General features: G+C 32.1%; 1 protein-coding gene across 3 annotated transcripts; it reads left to right on the top strand.

Moving 5' to 3' along the window:
• The first annotated feature begins 7,658 nt into the window (after window positions 1–7,658).
• On the top strand, window positions 7,659–16,962 carry LOC120282349 (WD40 repeat-containing protein HOS15-like). Of its 3 annotated transcripts, none has more exons than XM_039289154.1 (14): window positions 7,665–7,914; window positions 9,239–9,384; window positions 9,498–9,693; window positions 10,060–10,154; window positions 10,245–10,291; window positions 12,053–12,194; window positions 12,436–12,499; window positions 13,843–13,947; window positions 14,035–14,156; window positions 14,942–15,016; window positions 15,659–15,709; window positions 15,785–15,861; window positions 16,183–16,257; window positions 16,347–16,962. In XM_039289154.1, the coding sequence occupies exons 1-14, from the start codon at window positions 7,689–7,691 to the stop codon at window positions 16,567–16,569; spliced, it is 1,644 nt and encodes a 547-aa protein (XP_039145088.1). In that variant the 5' UTR covers window positions 7,665–7,688; the 3' UTR covers window positions 16,570–16,962. The 3 variants fall into 3 exon arrangements, with proteins under 3 accessions (XP_039145090.1, XP_039145088.1, XP_039145087.1); XM_039289153.1 differs by having other exon boundaries at window positions 7,666–7,914; window positions 13,792–13,947; XM_039289156.1 differs by lacking the exons at window positions 15,785–15,861; window positions 16,183–16,257; window positions 16,347–16,962 and having other exon boundaries at window positions 7,659–7,914; window positions 13,792–13,947; window positions 15,616–15,699.
• Window positions 16,963–19,121: the final 2,159 nt, after the last annotated feature.

Raw genomic sequence — 19,121 nt, 5'->3', positions numbered from 1 at the left:
ATTGTCTTGGAGTATTAGATGGGTCACATATACAAGTGAATGTATAGTTTATATATGTCTTGCCGGCTGGGAGGGTTCAGAACATGATGTTGGGGTGCGAAGGGATGCCTTTACATAACCAAACAGATTTAAAGTTCCAAATGGTGAGTTATATATATTATGTTGAACATAATGTTGTCATTACTAATTCTTGTGTGTCTAACATGTTCGTATAGTAAGTTTCTATTACTTAGTCGATGTTAGATATGCAAATTACCCCCGATTTGTTTCACCTTTTCGAGGGTAGTGATATCACTTTAGTTCATAGGCTGATGGGCATCACCTAGATACACCTGAAGAGTTTTTCAATATGAAACATGCTAGCCGTAGAAACTCTATCAAGAGGACGTTTGGCCTTTTGAAAATCAGGTGGAAAATTCTAGCTAGTCCAAGCTTCTATAGCATGACCACTCGATGATGTAATATTAGTACACCTTGTTTAATCCACAATTTCATTAGGAGGGAGATGGTAGACAATCCTACGGAGGATGAAGTTGATGTTCAATCTTTTGATGAGAGTATGGAAGATGACACAATCAACATAGTAGTCGTACAACCAATGGATGAAAAGACCCAAATTAGATAAGAGATGGTTGTAAATATGTTTAACACATGGCAATCAAGTTGATATAATTAATGGATCATTATGTACTAAACGTTTTACTCTTTGCTTGTCCTTTTGGATTATTAGATAGTTATGTACTATTTGGTTATTATGTTTTTATGTACTATTTTCTGTATATGTTTTTTAACTAATTAATCCATTTACAAAATGCTTGTGATGAACACTTGGGAATTTAATTAAAAGTGTCATGCAGTCCTTGAGTTTCACAAATTATTTTTTATATGAATTTAATTAATCCCTTTATACATATGAAATTCAACGCCAACTTTCAATAACTTATAAAATGAAAATCAAAAGGACATTGAAAAACAATGAACTTGTATTGTGAATCATGTATTTGTTCAATTTAGTTATATTCATATTGTTTAACATGGATTGTTCTTTCCATGTTTTTAGTATGGAGACAGAATAACAACAATCCAAAAGGGGATAGTCCAAATGATACTGGACACCAGAGGAAGATAAAGTCCTCATTGATGCTTTGGTTGAACTTTCTAAGAGCCCTATATGGAGGGCTAAAAATATCTTTCATAGTGGATATCTCCTTCAGTTAAAAAAAATGATACAACAAAACATTCTACAAAGTTGAAAGCTATACAAAACATTAAGTTACATGTGAAACTTTTGAGGAGTAAGACAAATGTCATCTCTGAAATTCTGCAGATGAGTAGTTTTGATTGGAACTTTAAAAGCAACACTATCATGTGTGACAAAAGTGCCTATGATGAGTACATCAAGAGGGGAAAACAAGACTCATATTTAATAATTGTGCACTATCATAGATATTTTAATGACATTTTTTTTTGTAATGTAGACTCACAAAGAAGTGGCTGGATTGTATGGCAAAACTTTTCATTTTTCAATGATCTCGCTCCGGTCTTCACGAAAGATAGAGCTTTTGGCAACAATAGGGGTGATATTAGGGACGACGCATCCCAATATGAACAACATGATAACATCTCACTCAAGAAATGTGCAGGTGTATCCCAAATGCCATTTAATGACCTATCCATGCCCATACAAGAGCGAACGCAATCTCTATCACCTATGCCATCTGATAACAACACCTCAACAATATCTAGGAGTTGAAAGAGGAAGAGTGTTGATAAGGACCCAGTAAAGGACCTAATTTCTACAAATATTTAGGATTTTTATAAATATGGTTGGCCTAGAATTTAGAGCATTGGTTGAGACAGCAACCAGTAACGCTTAGTCGGTAGCTCGCACTACTGACTTTGCTGCATGAAAAGTTGAATCTACTGCGCTAAATGTTGAGATTATTGCAAAGAATATCAAAATCTTTGCTTATAATATTGAAATCACAATGCGTAATGATGCAGATTGTGTATAAATTCAAGGAAAAAAGAGATCACTTAGTGATGTGCTTTTTCCTATTGATGGTCTTGCAGAAGATGAGGCAATGTTCATATTAAAAGTGTTGGCAAAAAATGAAGATCATCTAACAGTATTTTGGGACCTTCCAGCTGAAAAGAAATTGTGTTTTTACTAGGTTTTCTTATCAAGGATTTCATATTTCCGTCCAAATGCTTGCATCATCTTGGTAAGAATTTAACATTGTAGCTATGTAACTTGGATGATTAATTAGTATTCATTATATATAAATTTTGGTAGCATGAGTTATTTTACATGTCATTTATATGTTCATGTCTTGAGCAAATTTTGAAAATTGTTTTATTTTTTTTAAAGATCTGCTTATGGTTGATATGTATTTTTGATTTTGTTCTTTTCATTTAAACAAAAGAAAATCAACTTACTTTTTCCATTCTGACGTTCTTTATATGCAGGCTTATCCATTTGATAGGAAAGTGTTAGCATGAGGAGATGATTATGGGAAGGAGTTGCTCTTTGTTTGATGTTCTTACTTAGTATCATGGTGCATCTTATCATTTTGAATAGAACTTTGTGAAAGAACCCTCAAGACTAATTATTTTGGACCCATGAAGGTCTTTATTTGTGATACTTTTTCTTTTTGTGGATTGGTAAATTGTTTGTTGAACTTTGTGGTTGGAGTTTGTTTGTGAATGCATGTTGGAAATTCTAATTGAAATTCACGCGGTTGATTGATGCTAAAATGAATGAAAAAAATAGCATCGAGGACATAGCATAATATAACTTTTGAGTTTTCATATTTTGGTTGAGGTTGCCACAAGTAAATTTTTGAGTGTCTTCAATTTTGAAATTCAGATCAAATTATACTAATAATTAAATTGTTAAGTATGGAATATATGAAATTAAGATATAAAAATTAGTAATCATAACACAAAAATTAACAAGTAGTTATAAAAATTAAAATGTTAAATAAAATTATGTATATATGGGACCAAAATATGTTATTTAGTTCAACTAGTAATAATAATATAAAAATTAATATAATTAATTAAAAAGTTTAATTATGGAATGAAATTAGTTGTTGGAAATTAATTATCAATTTAACATTAATCAATATCAATAAAATAAATAGTTACATTTCAATTATTTTATAAATAAATATTATTTGAAATAAATATTATTTCTTTACTAGAGGAGTAAATGGGTTATTTTAGTACAACTCCATTTTTTACTTTTTCCATTACCAATGAATTATGGGGGCATTTTGTGTTTTACCATAGGAATGTTATAATAGAATTTAATGGATGGGAAGGTGATTATAGGGAAAGTAGCATTCCTTTGTTTGGTATACATTGCAAAGTATGATTAAATTGATGGGAAAGTAATATTCATGTGTTTATTATAAGAAATCATTCTTGGGAATATTTTAGTACAATGACAAAAACACCCTCATATCCTTTTCTTTATCAAACACCTACTAAAAATTAATACCTCAAATGCAGATATGGATTCTCATGTTGACAAAGCATACAAAATTCAATTTTTAGTATAATATGAAATTCAATTTTCATGCTGACAAAGTATACATTGCGTATATGTAGCGATACATAATCCCGAAATCTTTAGTAGGAATGCAAGCACCATTACACTGGGCACAATGACAATATTCAACATAATACAAATAGTTTCATCAACATAAAATTTTTTAACTTACATTAATCCAAAATGTGATGAATACAAAATTGCAACATTTAAACACTCCATGCACATTATAGAAATCATCCAAAGTAACTTACATTATATCATAATAGCAACATCCAAAATAAAAGCCAATGGTCCGAAAATGTGCTAGCCACCTAACAAATAAAAAAAGTACACACACTTGTCTTGTATAACAAGTTTAAATTGTTCCTGCAAGAAGGCAATGGATATAAATGGCTTTGAACTCATTTGGAATGCTAAAGATGTAAACAATTTTTCCACTATCAAGGGAGATAATGGATCCAACCTTAATAATTTTTTCATTAGTCAATCCATCAATGGCAGATATGGTTGCATACAGCTTAGCTTTCATCTTTGTTAACTTCTTAGCATCTTTATCTTTCCGCACAACATTTCTGGCTAGGGCCTCCAAGCAAGTAACCATTCTACCAAATTCAGTTGATGTACTCTTACACATCTTACTCAGTTGTTTCATGTTAGTAATAAAGACATCAAGAAAATTACCACTAGTAAAGGCAATGCTATCTTTCTTGATCTTACCCTTTTTCCTATGAGTAGATGACTCAATATTGGTGTATTGATTCCTTCCAGTAGTGGTAGTGGATGACTTACTTGGAACCCTTTAACTAGTTGCAACATTTTGAGTGGCTGACATTGTTTCTTGGATGTTATTCAGATGAAATTTAGTGCTAGCAAACTTATACTCATCCTCACCAAAGTCCAACCCATTGAATGTTGTATAAGAAGTTGCAGCCTCCTCTGCTAGCATATTCTCTACGCTTCAGCTTGCCCTTCTACACCAGCTCCAGTTGCTCTATCTTTTCCAAATAGGTGACCCAATTGGTCTAAGTTATGAAATGGCTTATTTCTAAGTTCCGCAACACCTGGGTAAGACTATAATAGACATTACCAATTAAAAGTAACAATAACATGTTCTAATATAAAATAATCAATCTGAACATAAAATATGATAAATACAAAAACAAAAAAACAAAAAACTTACTTAAGCCTTCCATTCTATACGTCAATATCACAAGTAACACACTTGTTCGCATCATCCCATCCAAATACAAAAACAACATTACTTAACATCTTTGATATTTCCCTATACTGGCTCTTTAAAGTCTTCAATCTTGATTGAATATGTGGAGTTCCCTTAATTTGATAGTTTGGTATCTTTTCTGCCATTGGCTTCTCAAGGTGCACCAAATAACTAGGTCTAAATGTGCCATTGTCTCCATTCCATCCATCTTTGTCTTTCAAATCTAAGCAAGATTGTATAAGGATACCATTTTCCTTAGCATTCCATTGATGAGTGCTTTTCTTACCACTTTTTGTAGAAGCATCCATCTGCACACACATAGACACACACACACACACACACACACACACACACACAAAGAAGACATATAGAAATGTATGTATTTATATACAATCATTTATTACAAACATTATATGAAATTACATAATATAATATCACAAGAAAGTGCAAATAATTAAACCCCATATTCAATTATTTGATAAAATATTGCAGGTTTCATAATAAAGGATGTGAATATATAAATAAAACTAATTATTCCTTATCATCAACCACTCAATCCACATTTCTTGGGCCAAATTATCTTCCCAAGTAGTCCACACATCTAAGGTCTCAATTTATTGGATAATTTCGGCATCATCAAATGCATCAGAGTTTATAAACTCCTCACTCAATTCAGCTTCTAGTGGATCAAGTATCATCTATTTCTTGATGTAATTATGCAACAAAGCACAAGCCAAAATGATTTTGCATTTGGTTTTCACTGGGTACCAAGATCTCTCCCTAAGTATGCCCCATCTCATCTTAAAAAATCCAAAGCATCTTTCAATTACATTCCTAGCAGAAGAGTGTTTGTAATCTAAGAATTCTTCTTTATTTCAAGGGATGTGAATTTGCCTCTATTCATTCAAATGGTATCGTTGGCCTCAATATGCAGTTATAAACCCTTCCCCATTTGTATATCTAGCATCACATAAGTGGAAAAAACCTACATTTAGAAAATTCATTTTTAGATAAACTTGACAATTACTATATATGTGATTATCTAAACCTGCTAAGATTTTGCATATTCTATATTTATTTACCTTTAGGGACTTTCAATCCATGTCATCTAGAAATTGCATCTCGAAGAATCATAGAGTTAGTTGTAGAACTTTCCCACTTAGGTAGGATATAAATGAATTGCATATCTTACGAACAAACCCCTAAAACATTTGTGGCAATGTCTCCCTATCTTTTCCAGTATCTAGGCTTGTCATTATTTAATGCATTGACTTTGATGTAAGACATATCCAAAGTACCCAAACAATTCTATTATTCCTATAGAATTGTCAAATAAAGCATGAAAATTTAGTTTTATTTGAAGGATAACTTATTATATAAATAAATTTATATGATAAATTGATTTTTACCTTAAACCATTTCCATCTTACATCATTTGAATTGGCAGGTAAAGGCTCTGGTTTCTTTAATAGTACTCTATGTAATTTGAGGATAGATTGCAATACTACCCCCAAACTGCCTACTCAAAGTTTCACCACTCCTCACAAATTCCTTTTAAAGAACTCTATTTTTTGCATGGTAAGAAACAACATACAAAAGTTTTCCTACCATTTTGTCAATATCCATGTTCTTTGTTGGTGAAAGTCCACCGATAATTTGAAGCATGTTACATAGCTTATAGAAAGCATTCCTATCCATCATAGTGTTCTTGATGCATCTTAAGCCTGAATCAAAATATCACCTTCCTAAAATTTAATTTATTGCCTAATAACATGCTTATTGTGATAAGAATGTGACACTCTCTTGTGTTTTTTTTCCGCATTATTTTATGCTTATAGTACCATACTGTCAAAGAATAAATCACTATTAACAAATTAAGGAACTCTAAATTCATTGCACATGTAACCATCTATGTCAAATCTTCATCATTGCAAGCGTCCATTTTGCCCTAACCAATAAATTAAAATATAATTAATTAACAATATAATATAGTATTAAAAAAATAAATTACAGAACATAATAACCATATTTAATTAAATTGATATCTAACAGACATACAATTATACTTAAAGTGATTACTTATTCAGAAGTTGTGAACAGTTTGGTACTTTGATAAACAATAGACTTTTTAAAATCCCATAAATGCTAACAGAGTGGTGTCAATATCTAAATGAAAACCTACAATTGGGTGTTATTGTCTGGATGAAATATTACATTAAGAGGACATGTATTAGACTTTTGAAAATCCCATGAATATCTACGCAAAGATGCCATTGTCTAAATGAAATATTATATTAAGATGACTGATATTTATGGGCTTATCACAGATCTAATTATTATTACAGATGTCTCCCAATTGGTGTTAATCGTATACAAAAGAAAATTTAGAAGACTTTTCTTCTCAAGATGTCTCCTAATTGATGTTATTCATCATATACAAGAGAAAACGTCGAAGACTTTTCTTTTCCTTAAGATGTCTTCCAATTGGTGTAATTTATCATAAAAACTAATGGAGGGCGAAAGGAATAATAGAAGGATGAACAAAAAAATTTGTAGAGAATGTTGGGGTGGAGGGTATCTAAATGTGATAGAAAATAGGTCGTCTTTCATCACTCAAATTTACAATAGTTGCAGATTATTAAAATAATATATACTTCCATAACTATTTAAGGCTGTGTGAACAATAACTAAATATTTTCTCAAAGCCAAAAAAAAACCATAAGTGCTTTCCTCTTTTCTTTTTTTTTTTAATTATTTTTTATTGATGAAAACATCAAAAGCAATATTTTTTTTAAATTCCAAAAATAAATAATTCTGATCCGGAGGAATGCATTTAGTATTTTTGTATAAATTAATCGCGAGTGAAACTCAGAATCGTTCGAGTCAGCGATTCATCTCCGATTTAACACAATGGAACCGGATCCGAATCGCTCCGTCGGTACTAGTGACTTCCCACTCAAAAATCCCATGCCATCGCCGCCGCCGCCTCCGCCTCCGCCTCCGCCGCCGCCTCCGCCTCCGCCTAGTCCTCAGATCCCCTCTACCAAGTTGATCTCCTTCCCCAACGTTGATGTCTTCGGCAAACTAACTACCAATCAGCTCAATGGTCTCATCTTCCATTATTTTCAGGCAAAAGGTTTTGTTTGATTTAATTTGTTTTATTTTTATTTTTTTCATTTTTTCTTTCTGGTTGATGAGCTAGAGTCTTGTTTGAGAAAGAGGTCTGCTTGTGTTTTTTCTGGATCATTGATGATGAATTGAGTTTCTAGGATTGATTGTGCGTTTTTCGGATTTTGAATGGTGATCAGAAGTTTGCAGGCTCTTTCTCTGTTTATTTCTTCTTTGCTTTGTTTTCTTTTTTGGTTCTTGGCATTGTGGGCCTTTGGATTATCTCAGAAATGAATATGAAGGGTTTAACTTGACTTCTTGGATTTCCTTTTTTGGAAGTTCTTGTTGAAGCAAGAGTTTTTCCTGAGACTTGTTTGTTTTCTTTTGGGTTTTTTTTTTTGTTGATGATTAATTGATATTTTTGGGTTTGGATTCCTTGTATTTTTCTGGATCTTGGATGGTGAACTTCAAGTTTGCAGGCTTTTCTCTGTTTGTTCTTCTTTGGTTTGATCATGTCCCCAGAGAAATTTGAACAGCTCAATTTCCTTGTTTGGTTTAAATTTGATTTCTTGGGTTTTTTTTTGGGTGGTGGTTGTTCTTGTTGATGAGGAAGAATCTCTCTTCAGATGTATGTTTCAATTCTTTTCATTTATTCTGGACTCTCTAGATGAATTGAATTACGAGGGTTTGCATTGTCATCACTTGTATGTTCGGATTTGTTGCTTGTTTTTGTTGTTCTTTTTGACGAGCAAGGGTTTCTCTTGAGATGCATTTCTGCTTTATTTTGTTTTCTCCTGGATCTTCAACCATGAATGAGTTGCAAGGGTTTGGATTACCATCACATGTATTCTTGGATTTTGTTGTTGTTGTTCTTGACGAGCAAGAGTTTTTTCTTAAGACATATGTTTATTTTATTTTAATTTATTTTAGTTTGTATCCTTGATGATGAAACTTGATGGTTTGGATTGCCATTATATGTATGCTTGGCATTAGCAAGCCACAGTTTCTCTTGATATTATATAATTGTTTTGTTTTGTTTTGTTTCTTTTTCTTCTTCTTCTTATTATTTTTTTTAATTTCTGGATCTTCGATGATGAATTGATTTTCAAAGGTTTGGATTATTGCCATCACATGTATAAATGGATTTCTGTGTTTCTGGCTCTGAATGATTAATAATAGAAGTTTGTATGTCTTTCACTGTTTATTTCCTCTTTGATGAGTTAGAATTTCTCCTAAGATGTTTGCTTGTTTTCTTGTGTATTTTCTGGATCTTTGATGACGAGTTGAGTTTCTGAGGTTAGGATTCCCTGTGTGTTTCTGGAACTTGAATCGTGAAATTCTTGGTTGGTCAGGTTTCAAACACGCTGCATTTGTATTTGAAAACGAAGCAAAGATTGAGAATATCCCAATTGATGAAAGCACAATTGGCAATGGTGCTCTTCCTTCATATGTACATAAAGGTCTTCGATACACACAACTGGAGGCAAACATCCATGCAGTGGGTGTCTTTGGGTTCTTAAATCTTATGAGTTTGAAGTTTGCCTGAAATGTTAAAACTGGCATCTCAGTTTCTCATGGTTTGAGTTTTGTTCATTTTCTACATATTGCCAGAGTGATGCTGATTCTTTTGTTGAGTGCTATCGCCTTGAACCTCTGGATATTATCACAAATAGTGTGGATGACTTATCAAAAATCATAAATAATATGAAAGTAAATACTATGGGGAAGAGAAAACGCATTGACTATAGTGTATCTAACCAAGAGCAAGAAAGCAGCAAACAGAAAAGAAAAATTGCTGTTTATGGAGGTAAAATTGTTTTTTTAGTTCTTCGTTCTAGCGTGTATGGCTTATGTGTAGTTCGGGATTTATCTAAACAAATCCATAATACTAATGTTTAAATGCCTAGGGTTCCATTTCTTTTTTTAACTTGATAGCCTTTCTTGATGAATTAATCAATGTGACCCACGAAGTTTTGTGTCCTGAGTGGATTACTGTTTTCCTGATCGTAAGGCAATTTTGATCAAGATATCATCTTTTCAATTGTTCTGCTCTTTAGATTTTCATTCACTTTTGAATGTTGTACTGTCAGTCATCTTGATCAATGTGTGATAACTAATTTACTATGTGTACCTTATGTTGAATGACTATCATCACCTTTTATATCTTTAATAGGACCTCAATCAGTGACCCGCACCCCTGGTTTGCCACCAGTAACTCATCAAGTTTCTGATTCAGATGTATTTCTTTTGGAAGGACATAGTTTAGAGGTTTGATCAAATACTTCTGAAAATAAATATATTGTTACTCTAATTTGCTCAAAAAACGTTATTATTATGTGATTTATTTTCTTGATCTAGGTTTCTGCCTGTGCTTGGAGTCCAACAGATTCTCTTTTGGCAGTTGGGTGGGTATAGTTACCTCTTGATTTGCTCAGCCCAACTAGGACTTCTATGAAGATTTGAGTTTTATCTTACATTGGCTCTTTGAATTTGCCAAAACTCCTTGTACCGATGTTCTTTATCATGTTCGCATACTGCACACCATCTTTATTTGCTAGTTCCCTCAATGCAGATGGTCAGCCTGATCTGCAAGATTTATATTAATGAATCACTTCCCCTGATTTAGTACTGCCTTCATTGGCAACAATACAGATGGTCAGCCTTATATGATTTCTTGAGATTTTCAACAAGTTAGCCTACTGATTTCTTCCTTGTGAATTATGTAACATTCTTTAAATTACAATTGAACTTATGGCAAATTTATCATTAGAGTGAGAACCTTTCTCATTTTGGTGCAAGCAACTAGCTCACTTGACTTATAATACCCAAAGAGTGTCCTCTTCTTGATGTGCAGTGGCCATTAGTGCTTCTCAGTTATTTAAACATTTGTTGGTTGATTTGTTTAATTGGACCAAGTGGAGATCCAGAATCAGTTCATCAAATTCCTGTGATGTTGTTTAGGCATCTCCCATAATTTAATTTTTGGAATAAGTGGATTTATGTCCTATTTTGACTGTTGAGGTTAATGCATTTAATAGAAACTCCTTATGTTAGCATATTGTTTAGAGTAACTAGCCCAAAGAATTAATTTGAAGTTAGATTGCTGATTCAAAAAATTTTTCAAGTCTTCTTGGTCTTAAAGGTGAAAAATATAATTGCCTGCAATGCTGTTTAGGCATTTCAATTAGTTCATCTCTAGAACAAATTAACTTATGAGCTACATATGTCTGTTGATGCCTCAATTTTCATCTATTTCAGTATAGGTTTTTTTTTCTTTTCTTTTTTGATAAAAGTGGATAAACCACACTTTATTAAAGAAAAGAGGGAAAACAACGAGAACACAAAGCAACAAACCAAAAGAGAACATATAGGTTTCTTGTTGACAGTTGGTCACTTCTCCTAAGAAAGTTTGTAGTACAATTACTTTTAATTTTTTACTTTAAATGCTTTTTCCTTATTTCCCAGTTTATTTAATTCACTTTTTTCTTGTGTATTCCCTCATTTTTGAATGCTTGAGTGTCAATAGAGCACACAAAATTTTTGACATGCTAGAATTTATATATTTTTGTTTAATAATTATCAATAGCTCTATAGTTCACTGTAAGTGATCTTAACTAAACTGGCACGTTAATTTCTGAGTTCTTACTGATTCTGACATGTTTGCACTATGTTCTCATGGGGGGTTTACCAAGTATTTCTTGATTTGATTTTGTTTTGCAGTGTTTCAAAATTTATTGTTGCAAATTTTATATTGGTCATGAATTTGAAAACTTTGTACTCATAACCCAGAATCCCTGATCTAAAGGATATATAAGCAACTTTAACGGACAGTTGTACTTTTCCTGCTTGCATTGTAAACATAACAAATGGAAATAAAAGGTTACTTCCAACTTTGCCATTTAAAAATATGCAAACCGCAGGATCAATCAATTGAGATTTTGTCCTTCAAATTCGAGGATCAACCACTAATATTCACTTAAAATTTATCCAACATAAGTTTTCATAAGGGCCTTAGGTCTTATATATCTTTCACATTTATTGATGAGTGGTTGTACTATGGTTTTGATAATTTTGCTAATGATGCTTCTATCCAGATGTACTATGCTAACATTTTTGTGTCGAACAGCATAGTTTATAGGATTAAACTTTTAGTTTTAAACTGCCAGGTCTTCAGATTCAATATCAAGGATATGGAAAATTTCTAATGACCTCTCCACTATTTATAATTCAAATCCGGATGTGCATTATCTAATTCGTCCCGATGCAAAAAACAATGGACTAGATGGTGTCAGCACACTTGCTTGGAACGTGAGTCACTCTTTCAGTTGATGCTTCTGTTCTTAACAGTTTTTAATAGATGTTCTGATATTTTTCTCTTATAATTATGCAATTCATTTTCATCTTTTGAGCTAGCATATAATAATTGTTTGATAACCATCAATCTAAAGGATTGTACTGGATTCAATCATTTAGATTTGAGTTCCTATTGCACAGTAGTGATTTGCTAATTTGCTGTGTACTGCTTACATTACAAATGGCTATTAAACAGGGAGAAGGAGAGCTACTTGCAACAGGATCGTTTGATGGGCTGGCAAGTATCTGGAGTAAGAACGGTCAGTTACTTTGTACTTATTTTCATCTGAATGCAACAAATTAATATGATTATGAAGATGTTGTTAAAATTTATGTTATTGCAGCCTTAAGAATAATTTTATTTTATGATCTGTTCATGCAAAATTTTATATTTGTAATCTTGATTATGCAGTTGTAGTTATCACTTGATGTATTGTAGCCTCCATAAAATAGTTTTATTGAGAGTTTTCTGTTCTGTTCTATCAGAATTATATATATATATATATATATATTTATCTCTAAGGTGAATACAACCTGAGATATTTAGTCATGGAATATTACAAGATAGAGACATTAATGGTACAGATTCATGCCCATCAATCAATGCATTCACTTAGAGGACAGGACAATCAAACAACTTGCCATGGTCTCTCACAACTGCTTTTATTCTCTATTAAGAAGGACAAGAAACCATTTTCTCAATCTATGATTTGAAGAGTACGCTTTCCTCTTCAATCCTTTTCCATGGTAGACTGAATTATTAGAATTCACCTTAGTTCATGGCTGCTATTGCAGCAAATCTCTCTTGCATTGGTCATTGAATGATTGTCTGTGCCTTCACCTGTTTGGATATTGAATTTTGGGGGTTCCTACACATATTTTCATTATTCACCAACTGGATTTACTTCATAGAATAACTACGTAAATACATCAACGTGACTGGCATAAGTTAGCTTCTATAACTTCATGGCACAAGTGAGTGTGCTTTGCCTTCTTTTTGACAAAGAACTCTCTTTGCAGTTGTTGCCACAAAATTTCTAGTATTGGATCCTGAATATGGATGTGGAACTAGTGGGATATATGAGCATATTTTTGTAATTTACTGAATCGAGTTACATTAACGGAAAAAAGTAAATACGCCGCTAGATCAATATTGACTGGCATTATATAGCGTACTGCAAATTTGTCTGTTGGGATAATGCAAACGCATTAGTTTTTTGATTTTGCAGTCCTTTTTGTTAAAGATAGTGTTGATTATATTATCTTTAATGAAAACACAGGTTGTTTTATGCAAAATGTTGATCTTTCAACAATTATTTGAGTACTTCTTTTAAATAAAAACCAGTTCGGTATACCTTGATTCTTCTCATACTGAGTGTAATAAGCCAATGCCTAAACCCACCACAAAATTATTTCTCATTTATTTTTAAGCAATATTGTGTTTGAGCATCCCAAACATCAAGCTACCTTTCCCACTTGTATTAGAAATTGCCTTTACATGCAAATTTTGGGCAGTGCTGTGTTATAGCTTTTGTTGTAAATGATGCCATAGGTGAATTACTGGAGAGACTGGAAGATCATAGAGCTGTTATATTCTTTATAGGATGGAACAGAAAAGGTGATTTTCTCCTTACTGGTTATGACAACAGAATTGTTGTTTGGGACACTTGGACATGGAAGCCTAAGCAAGAAGTAGAATTTCATTCAGGTGCAAGTTGATTCAGTTGTGAAAGACAAATTTGTGCTTTGTTTTCATAGTCCCTCAATGCCATGCTCATACTATCTATTTTTGCAGAACAATTGCTTGGTGTTGCATGGAGGAACAATACTTCATTTGCTGCATGTTCAAGGGGCAACAGAATTTTTGTTTACAACATCGGAGTGCCCCAGCCAGTCAAAACCTTTTTTGGATATCAGGTTTCAATAAGCAAATGCTATTAACAATTTTGTGATCAAATTTTAATAGTCATTCACAATTTATTATGATTTGCTGCTGCTCTGTCATTTCTCTTGTTGATCGCCTGAAATGTATCCTCAGCAGTGTTCTTGTTTCTGGTCTTTATGCTTGAATATTATTTGTGTAGCAAACTGGACTTTGACATGAAGGCAACTGAGTGGTTTTTTTTTTCTTCACAATCTTCAATATTGTGATATTTGTAATGTCAACGCTTTAAAATAAAATCAATAACCTTGATGTGTTGGACTAAATGATGACTGCTCGTCTCTTTCACAGTATTTTGTTATTTTATGGATGTGTCGCGCCACCTTTGTGATCATCTGTTCTCATTCTTTACTTGTTAAGTTTATCTGTTGCTCTTGCCAAACTGGTGAAAGGGCATCTAATTTTCTGAATGACATTTTCAAGGTTTTAAATGCTGTTGGCCAACTATATGATCCTTCAATTCAATGAAACTCTTGGCAGAAGTTTTGAGATCGATTATTTTAGGCAAATTCTCTCCTTTCTCGTATGTGAAATGAAATTGAAACAAACACGCATTGGTACTGTCTCTGGTGCTTTTGGCTGTATTTAATATATATATATATATATATATTAATGTCCCTAAGATAGAATTGCGAAGGCACATTTCATCATTTTGTAATCAGTGATCGAGAGCTACAGTTGACAATGCCCATGATTGTTGTGTGGGTCACTGTTTATACCCTTGTCCAAATGTTTGACTTACATAAGTGATTCAATTCAGGGGGAAGCTCGTGGTATCAATTGGAATCCGACTGGGAGTTTTTTGGCTTCATACTCTCATGGCATGGCCATAAAGGTAACCATTCTTCATGAAAGTGGTATTTGTATATTCTATAAAGTTGTCTTACTTATTGATAATTTGATGATTCAGCATTCAAGGAAATGGTGGCTTGACCTTGGTTTTCAAGGATGTATATTTTGATTATCTTACATATTTTACATGTATGCCTCACAAAATGCCAAAATTGCATTCACCGTGAATTTACCTTTTTTGCTTGTGTACCCCAGACACCCATTTCTCTTGAACATACAATCATGGATTAAATCAGCCATTAGTTTTTCAGCTTTATGATGCTAATGTACTTTAAGTTACATGTATGATTGAAAATTAACTATGTTCAAACTTAGTTAATGAGTAGAGTTAGTTGAAGATAATAAAATCCTGATAAAGCAATAACTTTTAATGACGGTCTCCGAGAAGATTTACATGTGTACCAAACCTTGTGTCGAATATTGTATTAAGAAGTGAAACAAAGGTTACCTGTAATTCCAGGATTTCCTGTTGTTGCATATGCAAAAGATGTTAAACCTCCATCTTCACTGATTTCTGTTATCATATTTGAAACAAAAGCTATTTATACAATAACAGTCTCGCCTTTTGTTTTTCTGGTTTAGGCTAATGGCCAAAATTCAGAATTTCTATGAACTTTTTCTCCAGATTTGGACCTTTGAGCAAGACGAAAGTCTACATGATCTGATGCATAATGAGGTTTGGGCTTTTTCTTTTCATTGTTGGTCATTTTGTATGATTATATTGGAATAATTTATTTAATTGCATTTTCAGAGTGTAAATATTGTTAGATGGAGCCCTACTGGCCCAGGTACCAACAACCCTAACAAGCCGTACTGTTATCTCGTTAGGTACGTTATGTCCTCTTTTTTTCTTCTTGCATTTTTTCAATTATGCCTTAGTGTTTACTTCATGTCTTAATTATGTGTTGGATGCTGAGATGTCTATTAAGTTACCGATTGAAATTTGATTTTATGATTGATATGGTTCTACCACATGATGTTTATGCACCAACAAAATTTTCCAATTGCTTGTGTAAAATTTAATTCATTAAGAACATCTTCAATTATTCCATATGCTGCACTGTTTTGACTGATATTTCGTTCTATAATTTTGAATAATCAATCCTCATCTTTTCTTTGATGGTTTTGCATGATCCTGTCAAATTGCAGTGGCTCCAAAGACAGAACAGTGAGAGTATGGGATTGTTTTTACGGGCAGCTCCTCTATTGCTTCAATGGTCACAGGTACCCTGATAATGAAATTTCTAACTGATACTTTGATACATGTTTTAGCATACTTTTGATGCTCAGATTCGTATAATTTTGAGCGCCAGGGCATCGATAGTTGAATTAGCATTTCACCCGGATGGTGAGTATTTGGCAAGCGCATCAGTGGATAAGTGTTTACTCATATGGAATATCAGAGATGGGAAAATTATGAAGTCCCACAACTCCTGTGACACTTCGATTTATAATCTTTCTTGGAATAAAGAAGGCAAGCTGATTACAGCAGGTAATGATGGCGGTACTCTCTGCGTGGTTGATGTATCTTTTTAATCTTTCTTATGTGCTATGTGAGATACCATGCAGAGCTGTTGAAATGATTTCCCAGTCATTGAACATACAGATCCTTTTCCTAACACATTTCCTTTTAATTGATTCTAACACAATTTTCTTTGTCTTTTTTTTTCTCTTGCTCTGATTGTTCAATTAGAAACTCAAGTGTTTTCTTGGCACTTTTAGTTTGGCTTTGAGCATGTTTAATGTTTTTTGTTGTAAAGCTTGTGGTCTCCTATAACATTTTAAATATTGTTTTGTGCACCTACATGCTTCCAGGGATTTCATTTAAAGGAACTCCAAATCAATGGTTGTAATCAATGGTTGTAATATTGAGTGCTTGCAAGCAGCCTCTTTTGTATTGCAGAACCATCTAATCATGGTGTCTTTTTACTTTTTTGCAGTGAAAAGAGCATCCTCGTGTGATTTTTGCCTGGTTTTTAAATCCTACATAACAATATAAAATTTTAATAATTTTTGTTTAATCTTATGCAAGGTTCTTTGATGTTTTTTTTTGAGGATCATAAGTTGCAAAGTTTAAAAGAGAAAAAAAGGGGCTATTTTGCGTACAAAAATTAGTTTTAATATATATTTTGATCATATAAATTTTTTTTCTCAATATGTGATTTCTATTTTTGGGATGATATTAAATGGTTTGAATTGATTGCTCTTAGGTGGTGTTCGGTTAAAAGAAAAATTAAATACAATGGATTCTCAGTAATAAATGTATTTCTAAATGTCTGAATTTTAAAATATAACACTCAAATTTAACGTTTGGTTAGGGATTAGTGTTTGAATAGGGTTTTGTGTTGATTGGAAGGATTGTGATTCTATGACTTTTTCATGTTAATGACTCAATGGTAGGGGTGCCTAAATCAAGGTTTAGATTACAAGTATTATTATTTCTTTCTATTGCCTCTTCCTTTTTTTCAAAGTTGTATCAATCTTACCCTCATTTTCATAATTAGTTGTAATATATCAAAGAAAAGCAATAAACATCAACAATTGCATAAGACATCCATTTTATTAGTCAAAATTTTACAACTAAGGAAATTGACACTACAATAAAATAGGAAATTCCATTTGAAATATTCCATCAATGAAAGACAATGTAATTAACAGATATTGTGATGAGTTTTCGACGGAAGGGATTTGGCACCACAAAATATATTAGCAATGAATTTTGGGACTATCATTTATGGAATTTTTCATTAGTGCGGGGAATAAAAATTGGCACACTCTATATTGAAAAGTATGTAAAAATTTATTGATAGAATTTCCATCATGATTTTATTCGTAGAAAGTTTTATTATTTTCTTAAATTTGAAAGTATGTTATTGTATATTATATGTAGAATTTCATACTATCACCAACGAAATTTTCTATTGGTCCAAGTTTCCAACAAAATGCTCTGATTGATGGCGAAAGTGTCTAACAGAAATTGACATCAAGTAACATGTAACAATTCATTGACATAATCTTTATTGCAAACATGTGGGTAAAAGGTATTATTGTTTTTAATAATGTAAAAATAAATTGTTATATCAATAACGAAATTTTAGATTATAACCAATGGAATGTTTTGTTGTTCAATGTTTGTCGGAAAAAAGTTATTTATGATGGGATTTTGGATTATTAGGAATGAAAATTTTTCTCATACTAGACTTTGCGCCAAAAGTAGGTAATAATTCAGTAAAAAAAAAATACTATTATTTCATAAAATATAACAATAAGGTATTAACACTACAATGAAACAGGAAATACTAGCAGAAATATTCCATCAATGAAAGACAATCTTACTTAATAGATTTTTGATGAGTTTACTAACAGAATTTCCATCTTCCATTGGTAGAAGTATTATTATATTCTTAAATCTAAAAGTAAGTTATTGTATATTATTTTTGGAATTTCATACTATCATCCATGGAATTTTCTGTTTGTGCAAATTTCCAACAAAATGCTCCGTTGGCAAAAGTGTCTAGCAGAAATTGACACCATATAACATGTAAAAAATTCATTGATGGAATTTCTATCACAAATATGTGGGTAAAAGATATAATTTTTTTAATAATGTCAAAATAAATTATTATATATTAGCAACAAAAATTTAGACTATAACTAATGGGATTTTTTGTTGGTTCATTTATTTCAGAAATTTCATTAGAAAAACACGATGGAGTTCTATATGTCACAATTCAGTGACAAAATTTTTGTCACAACTTTGACAGTAAAAAATTATTAAAATTTTTTAAAATTTTAAAAATAAGTTATTTATGATGGGATTTTGGACTATCACCAATAAAAATTTCTTAGAATATATAGAACTTCATGCCAAAAGTATGTAATAATTCAGCAACAAAATTTCTATCACAAATCCATCAATAAAAAAATATATTATTTTTGAAAATGTAAAAAAATAAGGTATTCTATATTGCCGATTAAGTTTTATTATTTTTCTGATGATATTTTGTTGCTATTATTTATCAGAAACGGAATGCCATAAAATACAGTGGTGGAGTTTTGATGAGTTGATAGTGTTGATGCTACTGTAA

Source organism: Dioscorea cayenensis, chromosome 18, assembly GCF_009730915.1.
Source record: "Dioscorea cayenensis subsp. rotundata cultivar TDr96_F1 chromosome 18, TDr96_F1_v2_PseudoChromosome.rev07_lg8_w22 25.fasta, whole genome shotgun sequence".
In the NCBI taxonomy this organism is placed as follows: Eukaryota; Viridiplantae; Streptophyta; class Magnoliopsida; order Dioscoreales; family Dioscoreaceae; genus Dioscorea; species Dioscorea cayenensis.
Note: the sequence above shows the minus strand (reverse complement) of the source record. Positions and strands in the feature narration are given on the sequence as shown.